Genomic DNA, 22665 nt, shown 5'->3' on the forward strand with positions numbered 1-22665 from the left:
GAGGAAGAGTAGCTTATAATGGAAACACATAGCCAGAGAGGTTAAAGAAAACCACAGAAATGCATTGTCACTGAAGATGAAAGATGAGAGAGAGTGTCCATGGGGGTCATGATCATATGCTACCAAAACGTAAGGAAAATTAGGAACTCAGAGCTACATGATTATCACAATTTTTAGAACCAATCTTTTAGATTGGTGAGATTTTCCACAGGCAGTGTTTGACAGCCATGGTTCATGTACAAATAAAGTAGATTCATTCACGATTAGGGTTTACTTCTTGGCCTTTGGATGCCCTGGGGAGATAGGTTGCTGTAATCAAGGTATTTGATGATGTCTAGGCTCTTAAGTGCGGGACTTGGTTATGGGAAAAACCATAAGCAAGGCTTGTGGTCTGTCATGAAGGCTTCAGGTATTGCCTCATGTTCTTTTCCTTCCTTGATTTCCCTGCTGGGGCTCTGAATGATACTGCAAACTGTCAGTGTTGTGTTGATCCTCTAGGTTTGCTGGGATCGTTAAATTAAAGAATATATATAAATTGCCTGGTAGATTACCTGACACATAGTAAACACTGAATAAGTTTCTTTCCTAATATTCTTCCTTTTTTTTTCTAAAAAAAGGTTGTACAGTTATGTTTCTCAGAATTACAAAAGAAATGAATACTCTCTCATTCATTTTCGAAATACAGTTGGTTATAGATTCTTGCTTTCAAGCAAAGATGACAGAAATCTATGTAACACCCCTAAACCTAAAACATAATTCTTACCAAATTTACAAATTTAGTTTTCCAATGGGAAACACATGTCTTCTTTCTCTGCACTCCTGTTGCCAACTGTTCTTTGTTCCCTGAAGCAGTTGTCTCATTATAAAATTTAGCCCAGAAGCAAGAAATCACATCTGTGCTGAATGAGACTATGGAGAGAGGCTGGACAGCTGTATATCTGGGGTTTAGTCCCACAGATTAGTTAAACGTGTGCTGTAATTGAATCCAGTAGCTTTTCTGGTATTGTTAAATGGAAATCAATAAGCAAGCAAACATCAAAACTCGACTGTGTTCAATGGGACTTTGGTTCAATGCCTTTAGAGAGAGAGAATGCCATCTTATCTGCTACTAATCCAAAGTATTCTCTCTTCACACTGTGATGGAGGTCTGACTACCATTATAATTGTGTTTGTGTGTTAATGTGAAGATCATGGGAAAAACAGAAACAATGTAAAATTACAAATATGCCTTTTGGGTCTCCTTTACCTTCATGTCATCAAGGATCACACATTCTTTCAAGGCATTACCCACTGATGGTGGTGGGACCATGCGCCTTCAGCTGTCTTTTGACTCTTCAAAGTCTCAAAACACATTCATCCCAATGTATCATTTTCCTGGAAAATCCAATAACATTTTTTTGCCTAATATTAGCAAGATGTTATGGAGGAAGCAATGGAGTCAGAGGGATACACAGAGGGATATAACTTTGAAAGTTAAAGAGCATATTTGAATAATTAACTCCAATTACTCTTTAATTTTTAGAATGTTTGAAGTTGAAGGCTTACGAATCTTTTTGTGCATATTCCATTTTACTCATTCTGCCCTCCCTTTGTCCTTCTTGAATCCCAGCAAAAAGAATGAGTTAGCAACTCTCTGGCTTTTCTGAAAGTAAAATTTTTAAAAGCTTTTCTCTGTTCAAGAAAGCATTAAATTTATTAGTATGTAGTAATAAAATTAAGACATACTTAAGATTAGTTTGAAATAGTTTCTATTATAATTGCTATTTGGTTAGGCAGTTAACTGATTTTTACTTATTAAAAAGTTCCTGTATTTGTGAGTCATTGTTTTTCCTATGTTAACTTTAGGAATTTGCAATAGACTAAATACTCATTGACCTCTACAGAGTGATTTCTCCTGGAGAATCAGTCTTCTAAATTAATGATTAGATTACCAACCAATATGCCCATCGTCATTGTAATTATAGAGTGGCTGAGGGAAAATGACCTTGAAGGCTGTCTCTCAGTTTAATGGTATGGCTTTATTTTAAAATATAAATAATAGAATAAAAACATTTTCCCATAAAATTTCTGATATCTAATTAATGTCTTTCAGAGTAACTGTGGTATCAAACATTTCCTCTAATTATATTCATTAGTGGCTTCTCCCTGAAAAGTTTTAATTAAGTTGTACAATGAAGATCAATACTCATTGTGTATTCATTGCAATTTACAACAAGCATATATACTGTTCAGAACAATTTAATTACTGTAATTGTAGCACAGAAGATACTTAGTGACTGTGCTGCATTACTGCCAAACCGCCTTTTAATAAATTCAGTAATGAAATTAGAAAAGGAAATTCTGAAAATTCACATTTATATATACGCTATGTCTAAACTGGTTTTTATGTTAGTAGCTTAAGTAATGGGGGGAATGGAAGCATTGATAATATCAGTGGCATAAAGCTTTTTCATGCATGCCATAATGAATGTTGAGAAATTATTAAAGCATAAATGACTACACTTGTAATAATAGTTACTTTGGTTACTAAAAATAATGTATAGGCGTTGGGTATTCAGAATACTCTGTTTTCTCTAAATAAGATGTCAAGTTTTGTTACTTTCATTTCCTTAAATAGGAGTAGTATTTTCATTCATAAGGAATGTTTCCAAATGTGTTAACTTCTATTAATGATGATCATGCTGCTGATGCATTGTGCAAGGAATTGTGGAAGTAGAGATTTTCTGGAAGCATCATAGGTGTATACCAGGGTTTCTGAGATTTGGCACTGGTGAAATTTGAGCCACATAATTCTTTCCTGTGGGGTGGAAGAAGTTTTGCTATTCACTGAAGGATATTTAGTCAGTTGCATGCCTGGCTTCTTCCCATGAGATGCCAGTAGCAGATACTCCCCTACTTCCCAGTTTTGATGATCAAAAATGTCTCCAGACATTATCAGATGCCCATGTTGAGAACTACTGGTGTGTGTTGATTCAGCCACACTCTCCTGATCTGTCTACTGACCAAATGATTCATTCATAGGACAAACAGCTATTCAGCTGTTCTGAATGCAGGCTAGGTTCATAGGCATGAGTCAAACATAGTGTTCTTTTAGGGGAACAATAAAATTCTATGTATTCCGTGTTTTGGATATAAGAATTGGGTGTTAATAAAATATTCAGTAATACTACCTTACCCACACTTAGGAAAAGGAGAATCAGAGATCGTTTCCTGGGGAAAACAGTTTCTGAAATATGTTTTGAAGTACAAATGAAGACTTAGCAGTTCACAAAGGGAGAAGGGTATTTGAGATAGCTAAAGCAGCATGTGCAAGACTTGGAGGTATAAGAAAGCCCTCTTACTCTTATCTGTACCTATCTGTATATCTAATTTTATGTAGATATAATTTTAGATAGTTATTTTTCCTGAGGCATCAAATCCCAATTTACTCTGCATTACATGAACAAAATTATAAAGTAGTAATCTGCAGGTAATTACCTAAAACACCTAATTTTTCTCTTTTTTTCCTCAATTTCCAATTCAGTAATGGTATATGTAAATATCTGCTTTGCACTGTGAATGTTATGAAATCATCTTCTAGGAGGAAAGCAATTTTAGGCAGTATGGAAAAGTGACATGCATGTATTTCCTATAAAACTCCTAATCTGTTTACCTGAAGAAAATCTTTTGACAAGATCATCAAAAGAAAGATGATATACATTCCTATTGTAGTTATTTCCATGTGTTCAGTAATGTATTCCAATATGGGAAACTCCCAATAAATTGTAAAAATAGTGAAGCTAGTATTTTCATTTACTTTCACACTTACACATTTTCTAAGCCAAGAAGAGTAAAAATAGTAATTTTAATTAAAGTTAATTCAAATGAGGGCAATTAAATTTTAGAAAGACATCTGGAATTCTGTTGATAATAATGAATATTTAAAGATGCACATATTATTAAGAAGTCTACAAGGAATGCTGTGTTTCTCATGGCAGGCTAGTTATGAATTCCTAGAATTCCTATGCACGTCACTTTGCCACCACAGGATTAAGTTCAATTTGACTGCCATCGTAGCAGAAGACCTTTAGTTTGCTCATTTGCTCTACTTTATCTAGTCCACACAGATATGCCGCTGCTCAATATCAAAGGTGAGTAAAATGAATCATAAAGATGAATAAACAGAAGGATTTAGGTTCTGCACTTCCCTGATATTTAGTCATGTCTAGACACAGACCTAGTGCCCCAGAAAAACTAAAATGAGGACAAGGACATTTAAGTTTAATGTAGCCTTATTCCCATAGAAACCAGAAGAGCCAACAGTAGCGTAAAAAGAAAAGAGTACGGATCTACCTGAAAAATTAAATTTAGTGGACTGACTCGAGGATTTGCAAGGTTAGTGGGTAGTGAAATAGTTTTGGTCTGTTTGTTTTTGGTTTTTGCTGTTTTAAAACAATAGTTTTTGAGTTAGGTCAGTTTCCTTTAAAAAATAATAATTCCACATATCATTTATTGCTTTATTCCCTAAAGCCAACATGCTGTATGTAGGCTAAAGTTGATACAAACATTCTGTAGGCATACATTTTTATAGTTAAAGAGCTCAGAACTTAATGAGGAAAATAGACAAGTTTAAGGGTAGGTTACAGTACTGAGTATATATCTGTGTTTTCTAAGATTTTAAAGTTTTTGATTTATTTTCATATTAATACTTTTAATACAGACTGTTACCTTAGTGTGTAAGATATGTATGTTTGCATATATGATACGAAATAAAATGATGGATAATAAGGGTAAAATGCACATAATTTCCATAGCATGCCAAAAATTTCTATTTCAGTTGTGATCCTGATTTCCTTGATCAAAATAATTTCAGAGTACGGTCTCTTGTAGAAGTTTTACACATTTCTCAGCCTATCTAATGTTAAACCTTTAGTACCCTAGGCTTACACTTGCAGATCCAACCATCTTTTTAGAATTGCGGGCATTTCAAGATACTGACTCTTGAATGTAGTTTGAGAAAGCTTCAGTACCTCTGACGAGGGTTAACCCAGTCGTTTCCCTTTTGGGTCCAAATACCATGCTCATTCAAAGTGGTTCAGCGGCACAGCACACCAGGTAGATCATTTGGTTTAGGCATAATATATTTGAAAGATAATGGTCTATGATCTAGGTCTAAAGCATTTTGACTACATAGCACCTTTTTTTTAACATCTTTATTGGAGTATAATTGCTTTACAATGGTGTGTTAGTTTCTGCTTTATAACAGAATGAATCAGCTCTATGTATACATATATCCCCATATCCCCTCCCTCTTGCGTCTCCCTCCCACCCTCCCTATCCCACCCCTCTAGGTGGACACAAAACACTGAGCTGATCTCCCTGTGCTATGCAGCTGCTTCCCACTAGCTACTGATTTTACGTTTGGTAGCGTATATATGTCCATGTCACTCTCTCACTTCGTTCCAGCTTACCTTCCCCCTCCCCATGTCCTCAAGTCCATTCTCTACATCTGCGTCTTTATTCCTGTCCTGCCCCTAGGTTCTTCATAACCATTTTTTTTTGATTCCATATATATGTGTTAGCATTGAGTATTTGTTTTTCTCTTTCTGACTTACTTCACTCTGTATAACAGACTCTAGGTCCATCCACCTCACTACAAATAACTCAATTTTGTTTCTTTTTATGTCTGAGTAATATTCCATTGCATATATGTGCCACATCTTCTTTATCCATTCATCTGTTGATGGACACTTAGGTTGCTTCCATGTCCTGGCTGTTGTAAATAGAGCTGCAATGAACATTGTGGTACATGACCCTTTTGAATTATGGTTTTCTCAGGGTTTATGCCCAGTAGTGGGATTGCTGGGTCATATGATAGTTCTATTTTTCATTTTTTAAGGAACCTCCATACTGTTCACCATAGTGACTATATCGATTTACACTCCCACCAAGAATGCAATAGGGTTCCCTTTTCTCCACACCCTCTCCAGCATTTATAATTTGTAGATATTTTTGATGATGGCCATGTGATAGGTGTTAGCTCTTCTCTAAATGTTTGATAGAATTCGCCTGTGAAGCCATCTGGTCCTGGGCTTTTTTTGTTGGAAGATTTCTAATCACAGTTTCAATTTCAGTGCTTGTGATTGGTCTCTTCATATTTTCTATTTCTTCCTGGTTCAGTCTCAGAAGGTTGTGCTTTTCTAAGAATTTGTCCATTTCTTCCAGGTTTTCCACTTTATTGGCATATAGTTGCTTATAGTAATGTCTCATGATCCTTTGTATTTCTGCAGTGTCAGTTGTTACTTCTTTTTCATTTCTAATTCTGTTGATTTGAGTCTTCTCCTTTTTTTTCTGGGTGAGTCTGGCTAATGGTTTATCAATTTTGTTTATCTTCTCAAAGAACCAGCTTTTAGTTTTGATCTTTGCTATTGTTTCCTCCATTCTTTTTCATTTTTTTCTGATCTATTCTTTATGATTTCTTTCCTTCTGCTAATTTTGGGTTTTTTTTTCTTCTTCTTCTTTCTCTAATTTCTTTAGGTATAAGGTTAGGTTGTTTATTTGAGATTTTTCTTGTTTCTTGAGGTAGGATTGTATTGCTGTAAACTTCCCTCTTACAACTGCTTTTTTGGGCCATTTTGTTTTCATTGTCATTTGTTTCTAGGTATGTTTTGAGTTCCTCTTTGATTCCTTGAGTGATCTTTTGGTTACTTAGTAGCGTATTGTTTAGCCTCCATGTGTTTGTATTTTTACACATTTTTTCCTGTAATTGATATCTAGTCTCATAGCATTGTGGTCGGAAAAGATACTTGATACGATTTTAATTTTCTTAAATTTACTAAGGCTTGATTTGTGACCCAAGATATGATCTATCCTGGAGGGTGTTCCATGAGCACTTGAGAAGAAAGTGTATTCTTTTGTTTTTGGATGGAATGTCCTATAAATATCAAGTAAGTCTATCTTGTTTAATGTATCATTTAAATATTGTGTTTCCTTATTTATTTTCATTTTGGTTGATCTGTCCATTGGTGAAACTGTGGTGTTGAAGTCCCCTACTATGACTGTGTCACTGTCGATTTCCCCTTTTATGGCTGTTAGCATTTGCTTTATGTATTGAGGTGCTCTTATGTTGGGTGCATAAATATTTACAATTGTTATATTTTCTTCTTAGATTGATCCCTTGATCATTATATAGTGCCCTTCTTTGTCTCTTGTAATTGTGTTTATTTTAAAGTCTATTTTGCCTGTTATGAGAATTGCTACTCCAGCTTTCTTTTGATTTCCATTTGCCTGGAATACTTTTTTTATCCCCCCACTTTCAGTCTGTTTGTGTCCCTAGGTCTGAAGTGGGTCTCATGTAGACAGCATATATACAGGTCGTGTTTTTGTATCCATTCAGCCAGTCTGTGTCTTTTGGTTGGAGCATTTAATCCATTTACATTTAAGGTAATTATTGATATATATGTTCCTATTACCATTTTCTTAATTGTTTTGTGTTTGTTATTGTAGGTCTTTTCCTTGTCTTGTGTTTCCTGCGTAGAGAAGTTCCTTTAGTATTTGCTGTAAAGCTGGTTTGGTGGTGCTGAATTCTCTTAACTTTTGCTTGTCTGTAAAATTTTTAACTTCTCCGGCAAATCTGAATGAGATCCTTGCTGGATAGAGTAATCTTGGTTGTAGGTTTTTCCCTTTCATCACTTTAAATGTGTCCTGCCACTCCCTTCTGGCTTGCAGAGTTTCTTCTGAAAGATAAGTTGTTAACCTTATGGGGATTCCCTTATATGTTATTTCTTGCTTTTCCCTTGTTGCTTTTAATATTTCTTCTTTGTATGTAATTTTTGATAGTTTGATTAATATGTGTCTTGGTATGTTTCTCCTTGGATTTCTCCTGTATGGGACTCTCTGCGCTTCCTGGACTTGACTGACTATTTCCTTTCCCCTATCAGGGACGTTTTCTCTTCAAATAATCTCTTCAAATATTTCTCTAATATAATCTTTTCAAATATTTTTCAGTCCCTTTCTCTTTCTCTTCTTCTTCTGGGACCATTTTAATTCAAATGTTGGTGCATTTAATGTTGTCGCTGAGTTCTCTGAGACTGTCCTCAATTATTTTCATTCTTTTTTCTTTATTCTGCCCTCTGGTAGTTATTTCCACTATTTTATTTTCTTGGTCACTTATCTGTTGTTCTGCTTCAGTTATTCTGCCATTGATTCTTTCTAGAGAATTTTTAGTTTCATTTATTGTGTTGTTTATCATTATTTGTTTGGTCTTTAGTTCTTCTAGGTCCTTGTTAAACATTTCTTATATTTTCTCCATTCTATTTCCAAGATTTTGGATCATCTTTACTATCATTACTCTGAATTCTTTTTCAGGTAGACTTCCTATTTCCTCTTCATTTGTTTGGTCTGGTGGGTTTTTACCTTGCTCCTTCATCTGCTGCATATTTCTCTGTCTTATTTTGCTTAACTTACTGTGTTTGGGGTCTCCTTTTCGCAGGCTCCAGGTTTTTGTTGCAGGTTGTTGTTTTTTTTGTCTGCCCCCATTGGGTAATGTTGGTTCAGTGGGTTGTGTAGGCTTCCTGGTGGAGGGGACTGGTGCCTGTGTTCTGGTGGATGAGGCTGGATTTTGTCTTTCTGGTGGGCAGGACCGCATCCAGTGGTGTGTTTGGGGGTTTCTGTGAACTTAGTGTGATTTTAGGCAGCCTCTCTGCCTAGCACACTTTTAAACTACTTTAATTTCAGAGGGACAGTAGGTGAACCTGTTGAAATATAAACTCCCTGAGTGTCTATGTATCTGTGTGTGAGTATGTGCAAGTTTGTGAGTGTGCGAATGTTGGTGCATGGGCATGTGCATACTCTTCCATTGCTTCCTTTTGCAATGATGATGTTCGGACTTCCATCTTGGGAGTTACTAATATGTTAGGATACCCAGCCTTAATTGAGTTCTGCCTTTCAAAATGTAGCTAACAGTTTTGTAAAAAACACATTTTGGACTATAGTTATATATAAATAGAAAGTATCTTTGGGAATGCAATGAGCACTTAGCTATTGCAACAACCTTAAGAGCTGCTGCATTTCCTAGGCTTGGTTAAGAGTGTATAGATTTATTTCTTAATTAAATTTGCAATTTGGATTATGGATTTTGGTTAATATCACAAAAAATCTTACAAACTTGGGAATAGTTTATTGTTGTTTAATGTAAATTATTTGTTCATTGCCTTTATAACAGCTTTCCAGAAGAAAATAGAGTATATTTAGCACCAACTTTACAGCTGCAGCTTAATCCCAAGAACCAGCATCTTTAAAAAATAGACATGGTCCTCATGGTTTTCTGTGGACCTTTCCTTTTTTTCTTTTTCTTATTAATTCTTTTCCTTTATTCCTGTTTGACCAAAAAAAAAGCACTTAGGGTAATAACTTGTTTATATACTTTTGCTGTTATTTTTCTCCAAATAATTATTCAAAATCACTTATTCTCTTGCATCTTAATAATGTTTTCTTCAAATTATAACTCTTGTATTCATCATAATGAATGCTCAATTTACGTTCAGTTATGGATGTAATATGTGCTTTTAATAACACTATGAAAATAGTGATATATTTTTGTATATTTGACTCAGTTTTGTTTTCTTTCTCTTTTAGTGAATTTGTTGGATTCACGGACTGTCATGGGGGACTTGGGATGGATTGCTTTTCCAAAAAATGGGGTAAGCCTTTATAAAATTTTCCCTACAACTTAAACTACTTGAATAGACATCATCTTAAATATCATATAGTTGTAAATTCTCTGGACATATTTGATGTTAAGAAAAGAGGGGTGTGTGTGAAGGGGAGTGAGGAGACTTCAAATTAGCTTTGACTGGGAAAAGCAAGCAAATTGGGAAGAGATTTTTATGACTGAAAAACAAATATATTATTTTCCTCTCTGAATATTTCTCTGTAAAGAAATGTGAAGTTTCTTCAGCATTCAGGAGAGTTTCAGATTGAAGCAACCAACACATTTTTAGAATTGGTTTATCTTTAAAAAAAAAAAAAGAAGAAGAGCTAAGAAAAAAGCAAAGATTTGCTGCTAATTTGCCCTTATCTTGTTTATATTGAATAGGAAATAAAAGTTCATGTGTCAATGACAGTGTTCAATCAAACACTGGAACCAACTTATTATGTGTTTAATTTACTACATTAGGGAATTAAAATATTATAAGAAATTCCTTTAAATTCCATTGAAATTAAAAATGTCTCAGATTATCAGATTATTCATCATTCAAAGGTTTTCTTTTAATTCTTGAATTTTTCTCTATTGAGAACTTTCAAAAAAGATGCTCCATTGGAAGATTTTTATAATCAACCATTTTTTTTTATTACTAAATTATTTTATGGTGTACATTAAAAATAACTTCTTTGGGATGAAAATTAGGTAAGCCATTTTTTAACAATATGCCTATTAATATATTTATAGTACTAAGAATCTTAATACATAGATTATATAAAAAGTATTCCATTATCTCGTACTTAATTAAAAACACATCCATATTATCAGATGGAAAATGAAAACATAAGTAAAATATTGTGACATAAAATCATTGTATTACATAGAAAACATTAACTGTATTGCATGACTATTATATTGAAAACAATCTAGACTTTGATAGAATATTTTTATTATATAATGACTTTAATATTTAACTATTTTTTTAATTTTCAAGCTAAAACTACCCAACATCATTATTGAACCAACTCTGCTCAATAGTCTATAATAACCTAAATGGGAAAAGAATTTTAAAAAGAATAGTTACATGTATATGTATAACTGAATCACTTTGCTGTACACCTGAAACTAACACAACATTGTTAATCAACTATACTCCAATATAAAATAAAAATAAAAAATAAAATAAAACACACATGGATTTTTATAATAAAAAATAAAATATATAAAAAAGAAAAGTAAAAATAAATCACCTTGTGACAAAAACAAATAATATTTTCAATCCTCCATTTAAAGGAAAAGTATTGTTAAACAATTTGAATGCTTAAAACTTTATTATACAGTGTATATATGCAATTAATTAGAAGATTATGCACATTAGTAATACTTCATATGACTTTGAAGGTTAATTTCAATTTAATTAAGTAATTTAATATTATACCAAATCTGGTTATAACAACCCAAATAACAAAAACTTAAATTTTTTTTCTAATTGATGAGTATAACAGATGTTTTAATTGGTCCTTTACTTAGAACATTCTTTCTGTGGAAATAAGACAAGTAGTATTAATTGTTCTAATGCATAATAATTTATATGTTAATATCCTCATCTCAGTGTGCTTTCTCTTTTTTCATTAAGTTGGTATTTCTTTTTGGTTGTAAATATTATGGTTACATTTAGAGGTATACTATAAATAAAGTAATACAAGTAGATTGTTAAGATATTAAAACATGAAGATAAGTCAAATGAAAAACAAATTGTCTTACTCAGATATAGCCAGTGCCAACATAAAGGTATATATATTCTCTTAATCTGTCTTTTATCTTTCTTATGCTCTTCCTTTCTCCATTCTTTCTTTATCCTTCCCCTCAGTCACCACCTCTGAGTTACTGTCTTTCTTTCATCTTTCACCACCCCTATACAGGAAGATGGCTGGCTAACATCCATCTATGAGAACCTGTAAATATATTTTGTACTCTGCATTTTTTCACATATCAAAAATGATTTATTTCATAAATATCTTAAATTGCCCTTCCTGAGAAGATGGCTGACATATTGGGTTGAAATTAATTTTTTAAAAGTGAGAAAATATGTCATATTCTCTTTGAATCTCTCTGAGTTTAGTTTTGTGTTCCTCCTTTTTCCATTCAGAAGTTATTCAGACAAGGTTTGACAGAGTGTAACTTTGAGGGTAAATCTGAAGTTGTAGTTGTTCTTGTAACTAGACATTTTTAGGGAAATTACTCAATTCTGTATGTGATTTCTGCGTAAAGCACAATTGACTCCTTTATAAAAACATAATCTTTTTATCAAAAATGGGCTATTTCCAGTCATTCTTACAACTTCCTCCTTTCTTTTACTTTCTATATAATTGTTAGTATAGTGTTAATTTTGTTCAGATTTTTAAATGAGTATTTTTTCAAAACTCTTGTAATTTTTTGAGTGATGTTTCTTTTGACATAGCTAATGCCTGATGTTAATACTGAAGAAAAAGAAGTTAAACTAGAGAAACTTAGTGAATGTGCACTTATCCGAGTATGAGGAATGCATGTGGAATTCAGGTGTTATATTGATGTTATGTCACCCAAATGCAAAATGAAGAAAGTATATATATACTTTTTATATATTGTTATTAGGCTGAGTCATTTAGGATTAGATAAGAAATCTAACTCTAAGTGAAATGTAGATCATTGGTGTGATATCAGCAAAAATTTTGGAATAAGGGCATCTGAAAATTTTCTCTTCCATGAAAGCCATGAGAAAAGTGGAAAATATTATAAGAATCAACTTTTCAGAACTCTGGAAATTAACCAAAATCTTGGAGCAATCCAGGGAATATTTAGTCAAGAAAAAGGACTAAATCTTGTTAGAACAACAAGTTTGTGGCATTTCAAGGTGCCCTGTGTCCTTTTCTGCCACTCTAGCTCTTTAGTGTAACCTTGGACAAAACCAAAAATCTGTTGTCAGGGTGAAAAACAGCAGTCTGGCAGGCACTAGGGTGGGCAGAGTCAGGTAGGAGACTCTTTAAAGACTTGATCTCAGAGGATTGTCATATATAACCTGATAACTCCATGAAAGAATGCTCTTGTAAGGCTGTCTTGACTTGTCTGACTTAGAGCCCCCCCAGTCTGAAAGCCTTTACTGTATTAAGTAAAGAAGAATATTCTTTTTTTCAGAACATTTCCTGAACCTCAGGCCTTAAGAATGAATGTTTTATTATTTTATTTCTTAGACCGATAAAAATAGTACCCTAAATCTAGGCCTAAGAATTGGGCAAGTAACTTAGGAGAAACCCTATTCATCCCTTGTAGTCAGGCACACATTCCATACACCTCTTAGAAACAATCATTGCACCTGTCATACTTTTTCTTTGCTTTTAAGCTTTTAGATGTCTTATGGCAATCTCATATTTACCACTGTACAGTGTTTCTAAAACTAGGCTCAGTTCCTGGCATATAATAGAACTTCAATAAATATTTATTAGAAGGATAACTGTTTGTTAATTTATGAAATGGGACATACATTACTGAGATGTAGTTTTGCATGAAGATTAAATAAGTAGGACTGAGGGTAGAAATGGGCACAGTGTTGGCACCCAGTAAACATCCTTTCTTTGATCTTCTGCTGCATTTCTGTTCTCTTCATATTAAAAGATCCATCAGTCAATCATGTTTTTGTGTTTCTTTGTTAGTTTTTTGACTATATCTGTATGAATTCATTGTCAGCATTTAAAGATTGGGAGATTTCATATAAAGTCTGAATTTCCAGCTTCTCTGTTTAGTTGGAAGTTTCAGAAAGCCAGAGCTAGCAGCTTTCTATGACCTCAACAGCCCAAAGCTGAGTAAAGGCTGCAATTGGAAGAGAGTAAACAAATTCTCCTATTTGACTCAATTTCTACCTGCTGCTCTTCGGTCATTTAAGTTGCTGGTCTGCAATGTTGGCATTATCATAGAGTCATTTTTTAATACTGCACAAGCATCGGTTTTTTCTTCTGTTTTAGGAGGGACTTTAAAAAACTTCTCTTGTGTTACATGCTGAGACTGTTTCTTCCTAGTTTTTGTTTGAGTACTTCACCTCAGTTACGGCACATCATTTGAATTTGGGCTTCAGCATGTGCTTTGTAGCTACAATGTATGAGGTAGACAGTGGGTGTATGTGTGAGTGTCTTCTGCCTCATGGTAATAACTTGAAGCCTCCTTCCTTTTTTTTTTTTTCTGTACATATCTATGAGTACTATGTTACAGCAAAGTTTGCTTTCATGCAAATTTGCTGCATTTGTTCATTCAACAGGTATATATTGGACACTTAGTTTGTGGCTTGAACTCTTCTAAGAGTGTGCCTTACTTAGTTTGTGCCTAGTTTTGGTAGTTAGTTATAGTAGTGAAGAAGAGTCAGTGCCTACTATAACCAGGGTTACGGTAGTGAAGATAGTAAGTGAAGAAAACAAGCAAAAATCCCTGATACCCTGGAGCTTGGGGCAGTGTTGTTATTTTGAGAATGAGTTACTAGAGTGTTAGAGCAATGTGATAAATGAAATGCATTCTATTATTTTCTTTCTATACTTGTATGAAAGTGTCAGAGAGGTGACAGTATTCTCTCAAGGTCATTAAAGTAGCTTGTGACATAACTGGGAGCAACACGTGTATTGCATTTGGCACATGTGCTGTCATATTGTTTCTCATTGTCTTGCCATGAAAAAAATACTCTTTCATTTAGTACATAAATTCATTTAGTACTGACAATGACAATGTAAAAAGAGATATTTAGTATTTTTTTGTAGATGAAGAAAATGAGTCTCAGTAAGGGTAAGTGATTTTCCCAAGGTTATGCAGTTGGTAAGAGACTGAGGCCATTTTAAACCCAGGTCTTCCAGGATACTGATTATTTTAAACCAGAGGTGAACTCCTACAAATAGTTAGGTCTCCAGAGACATAGGTTCTGGATGGTTCTCAGACTTCTAGTTCATGTAAGAGAGGAATTCATGCTGAAGAGAAAATTCACCTCAAAGAAAGTTTTAAATGAGGTGGAGTGGGTCACGTGCTATTAATTGCTAGATCATAATACATTTTTGGAAAAATGTATAGCACATAGGTGCTCAAATATATAAGTTGCATTGTTATATTGTGTATATAACAAATATATATATAATTAAATGATTATATAAAAGGTAGATAGATAATGAAAAGGATGAATTAACTTGACTCCCAGCTATATCTGTAATTCACTCTATTATTTTTGGGACCTGTGTGAATCTCTGCTTTCCTGTCTGTTAAGCAAGGATGGGTGGCTATTATATCATCTATCTTGCAGTGTTGTTTTAGGATAAAATAAGATAATGTATTTGAATGCACCACATCATCACTCAACCACTAAAGAAGTAGAAAAGATGATGGTTGGTTAAAAAGATACTTTTGTATTGCTGTTTTCAACAGCAACAGTTTGGTAGTTAAAAGCAACAATCACTCAGCTATCTCTTTGGCATTTGACTGTTCAAATGAAGTAAGTAAACTCTTAAAGAGTTTTAATGCCTCAACTCCCAAATGTGGGACTCAGTACTCTAATTTCACTTTGAATAAAATTAAGGGGAAGGTTTGTCAATTTTTTTTTTTTCTCCCAGAACTGGTCTTTAATTGTAGACAGAAATAAAAACAAGCAAAACACAGACTGACTTCTGGCTTAATTGATGTAAAATGTGCATAGTTACCCTCAATTCTAAATTTCACTGCCTATTTGAGTAAATATTTTTTTCCTCCAGAGCACCTTTTGTTAGTATTTTACACTGAGGTTCTCAAACTTTTTCAGCCTCAACCCATTAGGACATAATTCTAACAGTAATTGTAATTTGTAATTGTGAATAAGGAATAATAAAGAGGCGTTGAGAATTAATATATTTCATGATTGACTCTATTGTCAACCCTCTTTTTTTATATTTACATAAGATTTTGTCTTAAAATACTTGTTACTTTTTTAACCATTGCCTTATTTTTAAAAATTAATATACTTAATTTTTTTAGAGAAGTTTTGGGTTTGCATAAAAGTGAGCAGAAGGTATGCAGAGTTCTTATACACAACTTCAATATTCCTCCTTACCCTTTTTTCACTATTAGCATGTTGCATTAGTGTGGTACATTTGTTACAATAGACCAGGCAATGTTGATACATTATTATTAGGTAAATTCCAGGTTTATATTAAAGTTCACTCTTTCTCTTGTACATTCTCTGGGTTTTAACAAATACATAATAACATGTGTTTACCATTGCAGTATCATACAGAACATTCCCTGTCCTATCTGTACACACCCTGAAGATGTACTTTGCTTCCTTCTCATTACAGTAGCATTATTTCATTCACCTTCTGGAACATTTAATGTTGATTAATTTATATAGTCTAATCATTCATGTTAATAGCATTGTTTCGTGGAAATTTTGAGCAAGGGTTTTCAAAACATTCTTATAAGAATAAAATGAATGGCTATCGTGTTTATTTAGAGCAGATTATGCTCTTAACGTCTTAGAAATTTCACTATTGCTCTTTTTCCATATGTTGTTACAAAAGATCACAAGATAGACCTGCCTTCTTTGCTTTGGCAGAAAGCCTTTTCCCCACTGAGTCCTTTGTACTTCCTGTTCACACAGTGGGCAAGCCACCACATTCCCCTGGCTGTCACCTCTGAATCGTATTGCAAATTCTGCTTTTATTTTTTGCTCTCTTTTCCTATTCCATTCAAAGAAGATAAACATTATTTTTGCAGTCTTTTCTTATGCTGATCTTAGGGGGTATTAGGATCATTCAAAATAACTTATTCATTTGAGAGAGATTTCAGAATATTGACTTAAATCATATTTGTACTAAAATGGAGACAGAGTAACCTGCTCTCTGCCTAGGGGAGAAAGAGCAAGCAATAGTCCTACATAAAGTCACTTCAAAACAGGAGTTTATGGCTTTTCTTGTTTTAGTGTCAGTTTGTTCTATTTTCTGATTTCTTCGAGACAGAGAACCTGTGTTTACTTTTGAAGTTGAAAATAACTCAAGTTTAGATCACTCAGAATGGACTGTGAATCCATCATTAGCGTTTTATGTGGATTCTCTTGAATCAAGAGAAACTTAAACTGGATTATCTATTCTGATACTCAGATTTTGGTAAAAGTGTATGTGAGGGTTTTGTGTGTGATTCCTCCTCCCCAAACTTAAAGGCAAAGAATGAGGAGAAATATTTGAACACTGCTAATCTCATGTATTATGGTTATGATCACGGTGTTTTGCCAGAACCTTGTTTTGGCTTTGCTTTCTACCAAAGGAGAGGAAAGATAATGACAAGCACTGAGGCCCACACTGAGCATGGAGAGGCTAATAAAGATTAAAGTTATGCTGAAGGGGAAAAAAGAGCACGTTAGTGGATATAGAAAAGCTCTTTATTTGGACAGTGATAGAAGAGAATTCTAAAGGGAATGGATATTATACTATATAATGCAAATGCCAGTATAATGAAGAACAATCCTATTCCAAAGTAGCTTTGTATCCATTATTTTTTAGAAAAACAGAAAGCACACCCAACCTGTAAGGTAATTAATATAAATAATTTAAGGTAAATAATATAAATAATTTAAGGAATTCAAGACAGTCACTTAGCATACACTGAAGTTTAGATGAAGCACAGTTTCACATTTAGATTTCCCACATAGAAACTAAGCAATTATGAAGAAAGTTTTTTAAAATGTGCAGTTCTGCTTTGCCATGAGACAAATGTTGTATTTTGCCTTTGCTATATATTGAAAGTATTAGCAACAGTCACAGTGTATTCATTCAAGGTAGGATTGAGACATGCATATACTATTTGTTTACTAGGTGTCACTCTGTTTATATATTTAAAGTCACTATAAAACAGTGCCTATATTTTCTTCTTTACAGTCTCTCAAAACACTCCTGCATTATAGGGAAACTCACAAACATAAACTGGAAAATGACCTCTATTCATGATATCCCCTTGTTAATCCTTCTTCTTACCCTAACTGCAATAGGCTAGCTAAAGACCTCATCCTTCAAACTGCAGTTTAAGTCTTAATTTCCTCAGGAAAGTATGGTTCAAAGATTAACTGTTCTTCCATTAGCAGATTATGCTGTGAAATCCTTTTTCTCTCCATCCCAACCCCTATCTATTTTTTCTCCAGATCACAGTGTGTACAGCTATGTTATCCATACTCATCACCTAGACTAGCTTTCTATCCAAACACTTAATTCTCCTGATCCACTCCTTTTAGATGACATTCTCTCTTGGTCTGTATAAGAAGCCAGGAGCATACATGTGAGCAGAGTTTCAGGTTATTTCTAAAGGGTTATATATGTTACTGTCACCTTACCTGTGATGTCAGACACCTGTGCACCCACTTACTTCAAACAGCCATTTCCCAATATTATTCCCACCTGTTTCATATTGGGTACTCATGTTTTCCTTTTCCCCATTACGTATATGGAGATTTCTGGGTCTCTATCTAGAGGTTCTCTGTGAAATGATTTACTCCATGTAAAATCTGGACCTAAAATCCTCCTTCTTCTGAAAAAAAAATTCTCTGCTCTCATTGATATTTACTCCAGTTTCCATATGTGACTATAATGATTTTTTTTTTTTACTTTCATCTTCCCATTCATTAATGAAGATGTTAAATAAAACAGCTTTGCGGAGGTCCCCAGGGGCCAAACACCAGGTATTTTCCTAGTGGTTTGATTGCTGTTTATCATGATGTTTTTTTAACCATTTTTCAGCTGTTTTCAATTCATATGACTGCTCCCATGCAAGTCAATTTGAATTAATTTTGCAAGCAAAATGCTTTATGGTTCTGAGTAGATAATCTCCCTCTCCCACAGAGAAAATATATACTGTAATCATCCAGCATTCCTGTTGATTATTTCCATTAAAGGCAGCACAGGGAGAGAGAATGCTCAAGACTCCTCTGGCGTTTGAAGTTTTTTGAGGCTTTTGCTATTCATTGCCTTGTTCTCTCTCCCTCTCTCTCTCACTCTTTTATTTTTCTTTTATGCCACTCACTGTTTGCACTAATGCAGAAAATGATGGTCCATACTGCTCAGCCTGGAATCTCTGTCCTCTGGAGCCTGGGGCTGGTATCTTTGTGATCTTATATACCAACACACTTCCCCCAAATGAACTGACTTCTCTCTTTGTAACTCCCCAAAAGATTCATATAAATTTCTACCTCTAATGTTTTGCACGTATTGCTTGAAATACTCCACCTTCCACCCTCCATATAACCCATCTTAATACTAATCATTTTTTCCATTACCGCCTGGAAGGGTGACCACTTCCTAGGCTGAATCAAAATCCAGCACTTCCTGTGTATTGAACACACTAAAAATTAGATATTTATAGTGTTACCAGTGTTTGTGTATGACTACTGTAAGCTTCTCCAGTGTAAAGACCTTTATGTTGTTATCTCTAGCACGTTGCTCTATGCCTCAAATATAAATTCACACTAATCGCATCTGCCACTGATTGATACATAACTAGGCATCTGAATCTGTCGGAAGTGGTGGTTGTTTAGACGCAAAAGGCTATACATTTTTGGCTAAAATAGAATAGTAAAAAGATACACCAAAGTTTGGATTTAGGGGTTCTTATTTATTTGGTGTCATGTAAGCTTGAACCAAGAATACTTTATTTTTATTATACAATTAAGTTTACCAAAAGACTATTATGTGCCAAATAGTGAGATTACATTGATATACAGGACTCACTTCCTCTCCTCAGGTAATCAGATAAGTTTGAATAATGTCTCCTAGAGTTGTGAAACATACAGTCTGCACAAACATATACACAACTCTGGGCCCCTCTCTCTATTGAGTTCAATCCAAATTACTAATTTGTATACATATTTGCCTCCATAAAGACATTATGGTTAACATGGAGACTTTGAGGGCTCCCCTGGTGGCACAGTGGTTGAGAGTCCGCCTGCCGATATAGAGGACATGGGTTTGTGCCCCGGTCCGGGAAGATCCCACATGCCGCGGAGCGGCTGGGCCCATGAGCCATGGCCACTGAGCCTGCACGTCCGGAGCCTGTGCTCCTCAACGGGAGAAGCCACAACAGTGAGAGGCCCATGTACCGCAAAAAACACACACACACACACACAAAAAAAAAACATGGAGACTTTGAAATCAGCTAATCTAGATTCAGAATCTAACTCCACACCTTACTACCTAATGTGTAGCAAGTTAATCACTCTGTGTCTCCATTTCCTCATTTATAAATTATGTATAATACTACCTACTGCACAATATTCTTATGCCTATTAGAATGAGGTAATGATGCAATGTTTAGCACGATGCCTGTTTAACTCACAGAACCCAATATCAATTGAGTTCTTGAAAAAAATGAAACCAAGGGATTGGACAACCTTTCATGATCTGATGTTCACCTCTCTCTGGTTCCTACCTTTGACTAGTCATTTCTTTGTTATTTTCTCAGCAAACCAGATTTCTTTGCTTCAGTTTCACATGGCTTTCACTCAATTCCAGATTTGATTGCCTGTATTTAAAAGACCAGCTCAGGCTGACTGGGGATGTTCCAAATTCCACATAGAAAGATTTCCACTTGGTTCTGCTGACCATCACTTATTCAAATATACCCAGTCGGATTGAGGAAGGAGGGTAAAATCATACAGTGTAAGTGTAGCTCTAGCTGTTGGTGACCATCTCTGCTATAAGGAGAGCAGCTTAAAAAAAAAAAAAAAAGTTGGTGTCATCTCAGTTAGTGTCTCTTGGGAATTCTGATAAGGAAGCATTTCCCTAAGTATAAAGTTGTTTTCTCATATAAAATTTATTTAGTTATAAAAATAATTACTAATGTGAAATGTTTATTCCAGAAATTTGCAGTGAAATTAGTTGTTTCAGTACATAATTTCCATCATGTTTCTAAAGCCTGATTTCTACAGTGCGTATGAATTTTACCCAGCATTCAATAATTTTATTTGAGTGGTCTCTTTGATTTATTTAAATTCTATTTGATAATCATATTTAATTGGTCTATTTGATTTATTTAAAATCTTACTATTATATGTCCCACTATTCTTATATTTTAGACTTCATTGTAATCAGTGACTCTACATCTTTTGATTATCATCATTCTGTTCTGTAAGACAAATATCCATGTGCCTCCATGCTTCTTTGCATATTTTGGTATACATCTAGTTATTATGAGTAAGAAGACTAACAGTATCCTATAAGCTCATTGTTTCCTTAGAGGCCAAGAAAATCACCCTTGTGTTTGCTGACCTGGTCCTGAAAGTCCCTATGCATCATAAGCCAAGTCGCTTGTTTAAAAGCAAGTTATAGATACAAAAATATAGAAACAAAAGAGTAAGGCAGTCTTTACTGTTGAGTAATAGTTTTTACAATCTTTAAGATAAATTAATGCTTTTCTTGATTGCTTTATGTGATTTCAACACTTCCAAAATGTTACTGTGAATATTTAATACCATAGGTTATGAATCTGAACTTATTCAGAATATACCTTCCAATTCAGCTTTATTTCTTAACATTCGATCTAGGACATATATAATAGAAATGGTGTGCATATGCTTCATGAATCCTTCATGTATTCCACTCCACATTATATACATCCAGACAGGACAGCTGCCAAAGCTGTTGGAGAAGTTTCATTTTAAACAGAGTTTTGTATAGTTGGGCATGCATGAACTTTTAGTTGATTATAACATGCAAATATGTAATAAGCCGAAGAATCACGGGCTGTGCTGTGATTACAAATTATTTAAATAATGGAGGATTATTCACTTTGTGTCACAAATAGTTCCAGTCTTCACAGTTAAAGGCATAACGATGAGTATAATCCTGAGAGATAAAGTCACTTCATTAAACAAGCTTCTCTGGTTTACTGTTTGCTTTATTTTGATGCCAGATTGAATAATGGGATTTTTAAAGGTAATTTAACAAGGAAAGTATATTGCATTTATATCATCTTATAATTTTGCAATACTTCTACATTTGTAAAATATATAGATTGAGGTTATTATGATAAAAGTAGCATACAATTTCAATGCTAATGTCAGGAAAATTAAAATGGTTCCAAAAAGTAATATTAGCATGTCATTAATCTGGAAGGTGGAAGGTAGCTATAATGTCATCAGATGTTGATAGTGTTTCCTAGCTAGCCAATCACCAGTAATTTTCATGGTAGCTTTATTCATTAGTGCACTGAAATGTATTCCTGACATGTACTTATAATATATGTTGTGTTGTTCTTTGAAAGTAGAAATGAGCATGAAGTTACAATATCATATACGCAGTCAGTAAAAGATTGAAATTAAGATTCTCTTATGTACCATCTTTGCAATGTTTGTGTCTTCCTCAAATTCATATGTTGAAATCATGATGCAATGGTATTAGGAGGTGGGACCTTCAAGAGGTAAAATCAAGAGAGTATAACCCTTAAGATGGGTTGAGTACCCTTATAGGAGGCAGGGGAAGTTTGCTTCCTCTCTTTTTCTCTCTCAGCCACATGAGGATACAGCAAGAAAGTGTCCATCTACAAGCCAGGAAGCAGAATCTCATCAGACAGTAGGTCTGCTGGTGCCTTGATCTTGTATTTCCCAGCCTCCAGAACTGTGAGACATAAATATTTGTTGTTTAAACCACCTAGTCTGTAGTATTTGTTAAAGCAGACTGAACTAAGACAGGTGCCAATTTCTATTTTTCTAAAGGAGTAATAAGGTATAATGTGGTCAGCCACAGAAAAGGCAATGAAAATATGGGAGATTTCTCTCTCCTGCTCAAACTACACATCCCATAAAATGAATATGTATTTAGTGAACAAGGCAGACTTTTAGGATGCAGATAATGTAAGGAGGGCTAAGACTCCTCAACTGAGGCTTCATGTTTCCCAAATTGATGTTTTACTTTAGTAGAGTAGTAGATTTAATAGATTGTCTGAAACAGGAAATTCACGTGTTAAGCCAG

The 22665-nt window shown here is 34.2% G+C and overlaps 1 protein-coding gene across 4 annotated transcripts in view; it reads left to right on the top strand.

The window, feature by feature from the left end:
• Positions 1 to 22665, top strand: part of EPHA5 (EPH receptor A5) — a 330003-nt gene that overhangs the window by 20196 nt on the left and 287142 nt on the right. For all 4 annotated transcript variants that reach the window (XM_029235142.1, XM_029235144.1, XM_029235145.1 and 1 more), the window contains one exon: positions 9616 to 9680. In XM_029235142.1, coding sequence (XP_029090975.1) covers positions 9616 to 9680 — 65 coding nt within the window. The remainder of the gene's footprint in view (positions 1 to 9615; positions 9681 to 22665) is intronic.

Source organism: Monodon monoceros, unplaced genomic scaffold, assembly GCF_005190385.1.
Source record: "Monodon monoceros isolate NGI ecotype Baffin Bay Population unplaced genomic scaffold, NGI_Narwhal_1 Super_Scaffold_20, whole genome shotgun sequence".
In the NCBI taxonomy this organism is placed as follows: Eukaryota; Metazoa; Chordata; class Mammalia; order Artiodactyla; family Monodontidae; genus Monodon; species Monodon monoceros.